General features: G+C 42.4%; 1 protein-coding gene across 3 annotated transcripts; it reads right to left on the minus strand.

Moving 5' to 3' along the window:
• Positions 1-1,213: 1,213 nt before the first annotated feature.
• On the minus strand, positions 1,214-10,993 carry LOC120829216 (solute carrier family 2, facilitated glucose transporter member 1). 3 transcript variants are annotated; one of them, XM_040193170.2, is made up of 10 exons: positions 10,648-10,993; positions 7,394-7,486; positions 5,854-6,014; positions 5,532-5,772; positions 4,501-4,663; positions 4,231-4,418; positions 3,953-4,057; positions 3,768-3,869; positions 2,723-2,926; positions 1,214-2,619 (listed from the first exon to the last, which is right to left on the minus strand). In XM_040193170.2, exons 2-10 carry the CDS (start codon positions 7,469-7,471, stop codon positions 2,413-2,415), a joined length of 1,449 nt encoding a protein of 482 aa, XP_040049104.1. In that variant the 5' UTR covers positions 7,472-7,486; positions 10,648-10,993; the 3' UTR covers positions 1,214-2,412. The 3 variants fall into 3 exon arrangements, with proteins under 3 accessions (XP_040049104.1, XP_040049103.1, XP_077949310.1); XM_040193169.2 differs by lacking the exon at positions 10,648-10,993 and adding an exon at positions 9,231-9,447; XM_078093184.1 differs by lacking the exon at positions 10,648-10,993 and adding an exon at positions 9,231-9,426 and having other exon boundaries at positions 5,532-5,768.
• Between the last annotated feature and the right edge of the window lie 305 nt (positions 10,994-11,298).

The raw sequence follows: 11,298 nt of genomic DNA on the forward strand, positions 1-11,298 counted from the left end.
TCCTATAGAGGCTGCTTCCTACTGCTGTCCTTTTCTTTCTCTAAAAGTCGGCATTATGAACGGACAACTCGTTTCTTAAAGTGAACTAAGACTTTTGATGTCCAAGGTGACATGTAAAGATCTCAGCCTGTCTAGATGGAAGTCACTTTGCATTACCACCAGCGACATGGGGAAGTGGTAAAGGATAGTATGAGGGGGGTCAAGCAGGAGGATGAAGCCAAGTGTGGTCATCTCAAAGCTACAAGGTCATCTCCAGAGAGATCACTGTGGCAGGGCCCAACATGTTTTGATGACGACTTAAAAAACAAATCTACCAAAGGCAGCGGCGAGTAACTGTGGGAATGGTGGAGAAAGATGTCGGACAACTGTAAGAACGATTCAAGCTAACTTCAGAACACAATTTCCAAATCTATGGTTGCCTAGGGGATGAAACCCTTTTCTGAATGGTAAGTCAGTGAGCAATGGAATAGACTTTGATATGTGGCCTGATCCAAAAGGATGGACTCATGATCCCTGGAGATACCACTGTAGAGAGAAACTGTCACACAGGTGTCCGAATATCTGCAGTAAACAACTGGTAGAAAAAGTCTGATGGTATTATTGCAGAAACTCCTGCGTAGAAGTGGGGTTGTACACATGTAGAGGACATGTGAAGAAGCCTCATGCACTGAGCTGTGAGCCTCCTTCAGTGCTCATTGTGCACAGGATCAGGATGCTGCACAGCCGCTTCTCTCCTCCTGCTGCTCCTCGTTACCCCCCAGTGGACACGCATAGCACGCTGTATTACATTGTTCCACGGTGGCAATGTCCCCTCCGAGTTTCAAAGTTTGGATTTTGCTTTTAGAAATGTAATAACACTTCATGTGACACCTTCACATGGAGCATGATCATCACATGAATGTATTGTAAAGTCTGGACGGTGGTTATTCCTGTCGTGGTCCTGCTATCGTTATCAGTAGTGGTCACATTACTACTATACTGCTAATGTACTACAGCCATTACTGCTGTTATTAGTAGCTGTAGAATGTTTTTACATCATTCTTTTTCACCATATTTAACCCTGTGTTAAATACTCTGTCACAATCTTCTTTTGGTACACATGACATCCACTACAGTCCGTCCAGTACACAAATGTGTCCAGTTTGGGGGAAATGATGTTACAGGACAAAACAAGTCAGAAAACTCAATACTCACAAGTTTTTCCACATCAAACTATGATATTACATGTATTTATTTAATATTGTGTTTCTCTCAAATGACATACTTTCCACATTATTCTCGCAACATGTATTTTCCTGAAGTTTTAGACTTAATCAACACGGTAGTGCTGAGTTTAACTTGACAATGAGAACATTTAAAAAAGACAAACAATATTGAAACAAAGTATTTTTGTTTTACAATATGACATTAATTTAAATATCCTTACAAAACAAAAACTAAATCCGGTAATGTGTTTCTTCTTTTTACGTTCACGTCTGCTGTCCTTTAATCGTTGAACTACAGTTTAAACGTGCATCCAAAGGGCCGTGTTCTCTCCGTTATCATAAAAGGTGATTGTTATCAGCAAATCTTTGTCATATCCTTTTTTTTTTTTAAACGCTGTTCAGTTTAGAACACAAGCATTTCATCACAAATCACTGCACACTTCATTTATTCTGTAATAAAAAGAAATCCTCCTGCTGTTATCTCTCTCAGACACAATGTGTTGACTGGAATCTAGAAACTTTGTAATCCATCTAAATTAATTGCTATTTGTTGATCTGTGTGAATAAAATGTTTTATTGTAGTTGAAAACCTTTTGAATACAGCTGAAAAAAAAGAATAGACACACAATTCCAGTGTTTCATTTTACTTTTGTTTTAAATAGGGTCCTGTCTTTAGATATCTATTGGTACGTATGGGACATTACTTGTATAATACAATAAGTACAATAATTATATCAATGTAATTGTGAATATATTATGTAAAAGTTAGATACTGACTTCAGTAAGTTCATTAGTTATAAGTACACATACAAAGGCTACAATTTACAGTCTGACTTTCTCACTCAAGATTCAGCTATTGTGACGATCAAAAATAATGATAAAACAATTGACATAGTAAATGAAATGATACAGTTATGGGTTTGCTGAGTTCAGTGGTGCACAGTGATGCATGACTGTGAGTCCAATCCCCACTGCTGCAGCTCAACCTCTCACTTCCTTTAAAGTGTGATGTCACAGACGGAGCCCATGGGAACCAAGGAAGTCATCAGTCAGGCCATCCGTCTTTATAACTGTCTGTATGAAGACTAAAGCTCGAATGAAACGGCCCTAACATTAGTTTTATTGGATGTTTGAAACACAACAGCAGTGTCCTTAAAGTGTAACAGGTAACTTTGCTGCACGCCAGATGTGATTGTACAGCAGTTGCTCAAAGGTCAGGGTCGTCCCCCCTGAGGGTGTTGAACTCTTCAGGGGCCGAGTACTTGTCAGCACCCTGACCAGCTGACCGGCGGAAACCCGCTGAAATCTCATCGAAGGTGAGACCCTTAGTCTCTGGAACCTTGAAGTAGGTGAAGGTGAAGAAGCCGATCAGCAGGATGGTGAAGATGACGAAGACGTACGGGCCACAGACTTGCTGCCAGACATCAAAGCATAACATCATTTCATTTGAATTATGGGCACAAGCTATAGTCATGGACTAAAGATAAATGTAGTAGGACAACATTGTCTGATCTTACCTCAACATACGGGAAGCACATTCCTACTAAAAAGTTGGCCGACCAATTTGAGAAACCAGCAACGGCGATGGCAGCAGGCCGGGGCCCCTGGCTGAAGAGCTCGGCCACGATGAACCAGGGAATGGGGCCGGGGCCAATCTCAAAAAAGGCTACAAAACTGAAGATGGCCACAATGCTGATATAGGACATCCATCTGAGCTGGTCCTGAGGAATACAGAAGCCCACACTGTCTATCCCTCACTTTATTTCAAAAGACTAATGCGTAGTTGGACAGCGGTCCGGTTGGCCCGAGACACAGACGTGGATCCCAGACCTATAATCGATAACCCAGCGCTGCTATTTTAACCAGCTCAGCCTTTCCAGCGGTCCAGAAAACACACCAAGCCACTAAATGCATTGTAAATCATCATTATATGATTCCACTCAGCCAATCAAATGTATGTATCCTATCACTTGGATTCACTAAACAACAATGGTGTGAATAGAAAGCAATAGAGCGGAAACTAGTGGTTTAATAAACATGTACATGCACACTCCTTTCTCTTATTAGAAGGAATGGGCTGGAATGTGACATAGTAATATTATATCATTATGTGTGGTTAATCAATATATTATAAAATAATCGTGGCTTTTCTGATTGACCCTGAATGAACTGAAGCTGCACAACGGACAATTCAGTTAAATGTTTTTTTAACTGAAATACTATATTTTAAGATTAACATTTTACAAAGCCTTTCATTTTTTTATTCTATCCCTTATCAACATTCAAATAAGAGAGGAACAATAATCTATCATTAGGATATTCATTATCTATAATTCATCCTGTTCAATTTGAAAACTGACCATGAATATTGTTGAAATATTATACAATGGAACTTTCTTTATTTGATTTAATAGTCATTGATCATTATGGAGGTGCATCACAGCGTCTTATGGTTGTGATCTTCTGGACCTTTGCTTGAGGAAATTCTCTCTAACTGGAGCCTGTTGAATATTCATTGAAACTGGCCTAGTGGGTTAAGTGACAATGATTTCAAACACGTACCAACAACGCCATGGCAACGGTTAGAAGAACAGCAGAAACAGCCATTCCCATCAAACCGGTGAGGTGAAGGGGTCTCCTGCCCACACGCTCCACCACAAAAAGCTGCACAGAAGGATGAATGGATGTTACTACCGAATGGAGGACTCAAGTCATTAGACTGTGATGATTTAGGCTTTAGAACTTACAGAGACCACCGTGAACGCAGTGTTGACCACTCCTGCACCAATAGTTGCGTAGACAGGCTGGGACACGCCTGCTCGCTCAAAGATCCTAGTCGAGTAGTAAAACACCTAAAGATGAGGACATTGACAGTTAGTTGGTGAACATCATGGTGAAAGTGTAGCTCTGGGTTAAATCTTCCTCCAGAAAAAGAATTTACAATGTGACCTATCCAATATATTCTTCCGTGTGATGCATGCAGTCTGTAACTTGTCTGTAAATGAGATTGTGGCATTCCACTTACAGCGTTGATTCCAGACAGCTGCTGTGACAGCTGCATCATGACGGCCACAAAGATCGGCTGGCGGTACACGGGGGAGCGGAAGAGCTCGGGGATGGTCACCGTCTTCTCCCTCATCATCTGCTGGCTCTCCTCCTTCATCTCCTGCATGTCTTCGGCCACATTGTCAGTGCCACGGAGCTTCACCAGGACTAGAACACAGGGCCTCAAGTTACATGCGAGTCTGGAGAGGGTGTGAGTCTGTGTGTGTGTGTGTGTGTGTGTGTTGCTCACTGCTGCGGGCCTTGCTCTCCTCGTTGCGGTTGATGAGCAGGTACCGGGGGCTCTCGGGGCAGAGGGGCAGCAGAACACACTGCAGCACCGCTGGCAGCAGAGTGAAAGCCAGCAGGAGGGGCCACAGGGAGGCGTTGCCCATGATGGATTCCATCCCAAAGATCTGCATCGGATTGGATGGTTTTAATAATAATAATAATTACAAAATACGTACTATGAGTGAACTTTATTACAATTGAATCTATATGTGTGTTTTTCTCTCTTTTTGAATGTTACCTCGATTGCGTTCCCTTTTTATGACTGGGTATGACTTAATGTGAGCACAGTCTGTTTTAATTAGAACACAAGCAGAAAATGAACACTCCGAGGAGAACTGGGTGCCTGGTAGCTTTTCTGCTGCACAGTGGAGGACACACTCCCCCTTGATGGAATAACCTTGGCTTGGTTACTTACCCTGTTGAGACTGCTGTGTGTGGATTGATGTGTTTACTCTGACTGTCAGCTTCATCACGTTGGCACAATGCCAATGTCCTACTGACATTAACACCTTAATCCCATTATGACTGGATTATCGTGGGCAACACATCTAATCAACATCCCTAGATTTACCAAGATGCTACGTATTGTATTATTGAAACCTAAGCTTGAGAGAAGCAGCTCCATGTCATAGATTAGAGATTAGAGATGGCAAAATGTTCTCTATTTCAACTGTCGTTAAGCGTATGCACATCTCCCAGAACCAAATGTATCAACAACAGATTTATGTCACTTTCACACACTGACTCCACTTGATGACAGTGGATATATTCATCATACAGAAGATCGTTCTTTAATGCTTTTTATCCAGTCTTTATTTCTCCTGTCAGCTATTATGCAAGACACGGGAGTTCTTTGCATCCCGGCCACGGTAACCTGAACCTTCACATTTGAAAGTGTTTTTTATTTTTGTCACGCCCCAGTGTGTGAAGGCCTTAAAGCTACTGGAGAAAAAAAGAGGCCAGTCATACTCTAAGAGTTGGTAAGGACCTCACCTGTGCCATGAGAATGCCAATCACAACCCCAAGTTGATGCAGAGTTCCTAATGCTCCGCGGAGAGATGTGGGTGAGATTTCCTCTACATATATGGGCACAAAGCCTGTGCTGAGGCCGGAGTAGAGACCCACTATGAAGCGACCAATGATCAGCATCTCAAAGGAAGCAGCCAGCTTGGAGAAGCCCATAAACGCAGCAGCAATGAAGACCAGCACGTTGGCCATGAGCATGGAGTTCTTCCTTTAGAGATAATAAAGGTTGTTTAGCATTTCAAGGGGCAGGTGATACTACGAAGATTGGTGGTCAAAGAAAGAATTATACCTGCCGAAGCGGTTGACGAAGAAGCCAACAGAGGAGGAGCCGAACATTCCTCCCACAGAGAAGATGGCCACAGAGAGTGACCACAGACCTGTAAGTGTTCCTTGAGAAATGGGCTCCGAAAACCTGCTGCTCCACGTCTCATTGTAGAAGCTCTCAATGATCTAAATCATAAAACAACACACATTTTGACTCAATGAATAGACAGATTAAATTTAGTTGCGTGGCTCTCTGCACTTATTGACTTCAGAGATCCCCTAACTGTTCATTGATTGCCATCATGAGGTTTATATCATTTGTTGAGACTGAAAAGTCTCAAGAACTATTGGATGGATTACTGTGACATTTGGTGCACACATGGTCGCCAGAAGATGAACCCTCCTAATTTGTTGATCCTTTTTCTTAAGTCAGTGTACTTGGTAGCAAGGGGAGGGGTTAGTAACTATAACATAAAGGCTGCATACAAAGCATTCACAATAAGATGTTGCAGTAAGAAAACAGGACATTTGGTGGAGGGATATTAACCTACAATGCATTGCTATAGTTTGTTTGTATATTTTCCCCATTGGATCATTTCACATCATTGCTATAATAACCATAAGGGGTCATAAGCGCTTTGAGTAAGACTAGAGAGCACTATACAAGTACAGTCTATTTAACATTTATTTATGACCTCATGGTCCACCTGCAAGCACAAGATCTTTAACTTGCCTGGTCACCTTGAGCTCCTTAATCCGTAAGGCCCCCGACAAATGTATGCATTATCTCATTAACCCGTCTTTTCCAATATCTATCAAACCTCCTTCAGAGGCTACCGACTAACTGAGCAGCTTTCAGCTGCCTTAAAGACATTAACCCTGCTTTCCTCTGTACTTGAAGCTTGGCTACGTAAACAAATAAAAAGTCTCTTTGAATCCACACTGAAGAAAAAAAATCCAAATTGGATCTTTTCATTCAAGTTGAAGTTAATTGGGATGAGCCTAATGCAGGCATGTCCTATCGAAGATGTCAGGAAAGCTCATCTAGATCATTGGTTTGGGTAACACCCAGACTTGACTTTCTAGGTAGTTGGTCGCTGTCTCTTTTCTGTAGTGTTTTCTGTCATTCAGCCGGCCTCTAGCTTCGACTACCTCGCCTTGAGTCTGGTCCTTGTGGCCCCAGCTCCCTAACAGTTTGTTGCTGAATCGTAATCTTTGTGTCAGGATTGTGTCAATCAGTGGCTAAACAATTAGCATGCGTTAGGTAGCGCACCCCCCCCTCACTTCCCAACACTGGCACACTGCTGCTCTCCTCCTGGCAAAGTGGTCTACCATCAGGGGGGATCGAAAGGTGCTCTAGTAACTAACTAAAAGGAAGTAAGAGTTTCTTTACCCCAAGTATACAAGCGCACATGTTATTGTATGGCGCTGCCACTGTCCACCGTCAACTCTCACACCTTTCTTAATATCTTTTAGATTGTATATGTGTATGTTTCTTAAATATTCTGTACATTTGTGTGTCCCGTTTACCTCCTTCTATCTCACCAACTACAGTAAATACTCACATTCTGAGGAGCGTTGATGACACCAGTGTTGTAGCCAAACTGCAGAGAGCCAATCACAGCTGTGCCCACAGCCAGCATCAGATGGGGCGTCACCTGTTGTTGTGACACAGAAACACAGATAAACGTGTGCACTTCACCAGCAGTCTTGTCATAACTCTTCACCACCTCAGTTCTACTTGTCTTGATATAGAATCTGTGTGAGGAGTTTCAGTGTAGAATTGGTAGGGACATTTGAAAAGGAGTTGGAAAGCTTCTAGTATCACCAGTTATTACAGTAATGTGGAGTTTTTAAGAAACACAGCACTGTGTAGTCGTGAGGAACCTGCAGAACATCACTACCAATCTACTAGCACACTGGGGCGCTTCCCTTTGAGTACCAAAGATAGCGTAGTGTGCGGCCCTGTGTAAGCAGCCAGCAGATGGAGTTAAGCTTAAACGATCAATTAGAGCCATGCTGAGAGGAGTGGGTTGAACGAGAGGTTAATGCTACGCAGATGGACATGTGGTTTGCCTTATCAACACGCCGATCGAAGTTCTGATGGACTGATGGAGAGAGGAGTTAAAACATTGTCTCCCAATTCCACAGTACACATCAAAGCACACAAAGCAGGTTTTTGTGACAAACATAAGACGCAAAGGAGGATGGTTTTACAGTAAGAGCAGCAACACAATTTGGCACACTTATGTTAGTAATTCCATCCTGTGCTACTTCTCAGCCGGAAATAGGCGTTTTAGTCCCCTACATTTATATGAGGTATACATTTTTGCTAATCCACTTGTTGTGTTGTTACACTAAATTATACAAAGTAAGCTACTCGACGTCCGAGCTGAAAATTAAGACACTCTCTCGGTGCATCCCAAGTCTCTTATTTTCATATCTTCTTCAAGTTGTTCTGATCCTCTGTATTGACGCTTCAAACGTCCCAAAGGTCTTGTGTCTGTCTGCAGTAAGGGACAAGGAGCGAGGAAAAGATACAGGTGGGGAAATGTGATGCAATTAGGAGACCTGGAACGCATCCTCTGTTTGTTTAGTTGTCCAAGCTTCACTGGGCTTGGCTAACATAGCCGTCATGCCTTTTAGTGCATGTGAGACCCACTGCGTAAGCCCCCCTGGCCAGCTGATGGCCAGTGGACGCCGCTCCGCACTGCAACGATACAGAAGTTACAGCTTGTAACGTGTCATCATGGGTAAACACTGCTGGCTGCCAGCTCAGCCTTTAATATGTTGAGAGGCTTGTGGTGGAAACCCTGCTTGATTTAAATGTTGAATATTTCAGCTTGAAATACATTTTATTAATATTACCTCTTTACTTAAGCACATTTTCAAATCGGATTTTACTTGTAATTCATAACTCAATTTACACTGTTCAGTTGGTGGTTACCGTTGTCCCACAATGCAGTTTCTTAACACAGGAAATGGAAGTGCAGCCCACAGTTGTATCAAGGTTAATCCCACAAGGATGTAAGACAGAAGCAGAATAATGTGTCTATGGACTATGTGTGTGTGTGTGTGTGTGTGTGTGTGTGTGTGTGTGTGTGTGTGTGTGTGTGTGTTTTCCGCAGTGGGCTGTTTTCATATAATGTTATCAGAGCGGTTGTCTTCTGCTACTGGCTGATTTAAAGCTACCAAACAGAATTTATTTATACAACAACAATGAATATACAAACCTTTAACCTCAATCTTCACTTTACTTTATTCCATCACTATGACTTTATATACACTATATTGGGTGCTACTGTTATCTGCCACACACAACTGTCCCCCATTGCCATGCGTCCTACACAAATAGTCAATTTACAACTTTGTCATGGAGCCCCCTGATGACGATTCAGTTACCTGGCCGCTGCACTCCATCCCGGCTGTTTGGATCACTCACAAAGTCCACACTTAGAAGTATCCTGATCGATAATCCGTCAGATCAGTATATATTCCACTTTTTAGTAAAATAGGTAGTCATAATGCTGTCTGCAATGTTATTAAGTCCAACAACGATCTAAATGTCTGTTGTCAGCCTCCATTCACCTTCTGCCGTAAGCTGCTTAATGACGTCAGCACTAAGTGGATCTTAATGAGAACCAGAGGAGGAAAACTCCAGCGCTGATTGGCTGAGATTACGCTGTTACTTCGCATATGTATACATGTACAGTTGACATGGTCTCTCTTTGACTGGAACCGAATGGTCTTAAAGAATACCTGCAGGCCTATGGAGCCAAATCCATACATATATATATATTCACATTTACAGTTGACATGGTCTCTCTTTGACTGGAACAGAATGGTCTTAGAGAATACCTTCAGGCCTATGGAGCCAAATCCAGGTCAAAAGTTTTGATTATCTGAAAAACAAATATGAACCTGAAAGTTTAAGTTTTATTGTTGAAAAATATAACAATTATTCAAAAGTAAAAAATAAGTGGATGCAAAGTATTTTTGGGTTGAAGATAGTTTTGACTGCTTCAGCATTCCGAGTATTGTTTATCGTTGTATCTTTATTGTTGGAATGTTGCTGCTGCTATTAAGTTGGAGTTCATTTTCAAATACTCTTAAACTTCTTCAAACTATTGTAGGAAACTGCTTGTTGATATCTATTCAACCACTGTTAATGTATCAGTTTTTCAGTCCGTTTCTGAGATTTACTCTCTATGTAAAGAGCTGGAGTGTGAGATTGGAATGGCAGAGGGTGGACCAGCGTCAGGATCTGGTTCTAAAAATATTTGAAGTTCGTCCTGATTGCCACAAATTCACTCTTCGGGCTTCATTTTTGGATAAAAATGATGGGGTGCTGGTCGTAGTCATGTGGCTATGGAATCCCATAAACGTTTACCCGAGAGCGAGACTAGGTCTGGTGACATTTCTCAATGAAACCAGAAGGTACACTTTTCGAAAACATGCACTCTCGTGTTTATGACACGCCGAGACATACACATGATGTTGAAGCGTTCAGGCGCACAGGCGCACGTGGGCAGCCACCACATCCACACGCACAGTGCTAACGCAGCGCTCGCTTACATGACGCTAACATGGCGCTAGCTAGCATTGCACTAGCAATACCAGGACAGCTGAGAAGTGGCTAAAACTGCCATAGAAAATCTCTAAAGTGTGCAGTCAGAGCTGTGATACCATCCTTCTACAACTTAGGTTAGATAAGAATGAAGTGCTTACAATCACAGAGCCGCCAACTTTTCAAAAAACCTTGAGTGAGATGTTGTCGGGGGTGACCATACGGTCGATGGCGAAGGGGAACGCTACCTACCGTTGAGGAGGTTGAAGAGGAACCAACGCGGCTCGGAACAAAGTCCGACACTTGCGCTCGCCGGGAACCGCAAGGTCAGCGGTTTGAGCCGCAGCTGCTCCATGTCCCATGTTGAAGCGTCCCTGAGCAAGACACCGAACCCCTAATTGCTCATCTAACCTAACCACACATCTCTCATTTCCTGCAGTAATCTAGAGGAAAAAGAAAATAAATGGATGGAACAGGTGGCATAGAAAAATGAAAATGACAATAACAATAATCCAAAGAAAAAGAAAATCCTAGTGAAAATGTAACAATGTATTGCACAGCAGATGTATGAGCCAAAGGGTTTAAGAGGCCATGTGATGAGGAAGTACTACGCCCCAGTTGCATCACAGCAGCTTAAGACTGATATGTAGTCCTACCCCAACAGGTTCAACCAGATCATCAAAGTGGAGTGAAGAATAAAAAAAACTCTCAGGTCAGACTGCCTTAGTAAATGTTTTTATTCAATAAAAGCTCTTCACAACATTTGTTGTAGGTTTGTGCTTCATAATGGTTCCCTACTAGTCTACATGCTGATAATCAAAAGTTCTTTTCATGGGCTTAGTTGGGGGTTTGCTGTCTTGTCTTGATTTAAGAGTTAGGTAAGGGGGGAAGCAGGATGTGCCG

The sequence above is a fragment of the Gasterosteus aculeatus genome, chromosome 2, assembly GCF_964276395.1.
Source record: "Gasterosteus aculeatus chromosome 2, fGasAcu3.hap1.1, whole genome shotgun sequence".
Classification (NCBI taxonomy): domain Eukaryota; kingdom Metazoa; phylum Chordata; class Actinopteri; order Perciformes; family Gasterosteidae; genus Gasterosteus; species Gasterosteus aculeatus.

What these genes read in the sequence shown, in the direction of transcription:
- LOC120829216 (XM_040193169.2), bottom strand. An exon ending in TTGGCATTCTCATGGCACAG is followed by an intron (nt 4,664 to 5,531) that starts GTGAGGTCCTTA and finishes AATCCGATGCAG; the next exon opens with ATCTTTGGGATGGAATCCAT. An exon ending in TGTGCTTCCCGTATGTTGAG is followed by an intron (nt 2,620 to 2,722) that starts GTAAGATCAGAC and finishes GATGTCTGGCAG; the next exon opens with CAAGTCTGTGGCCCGTACGT.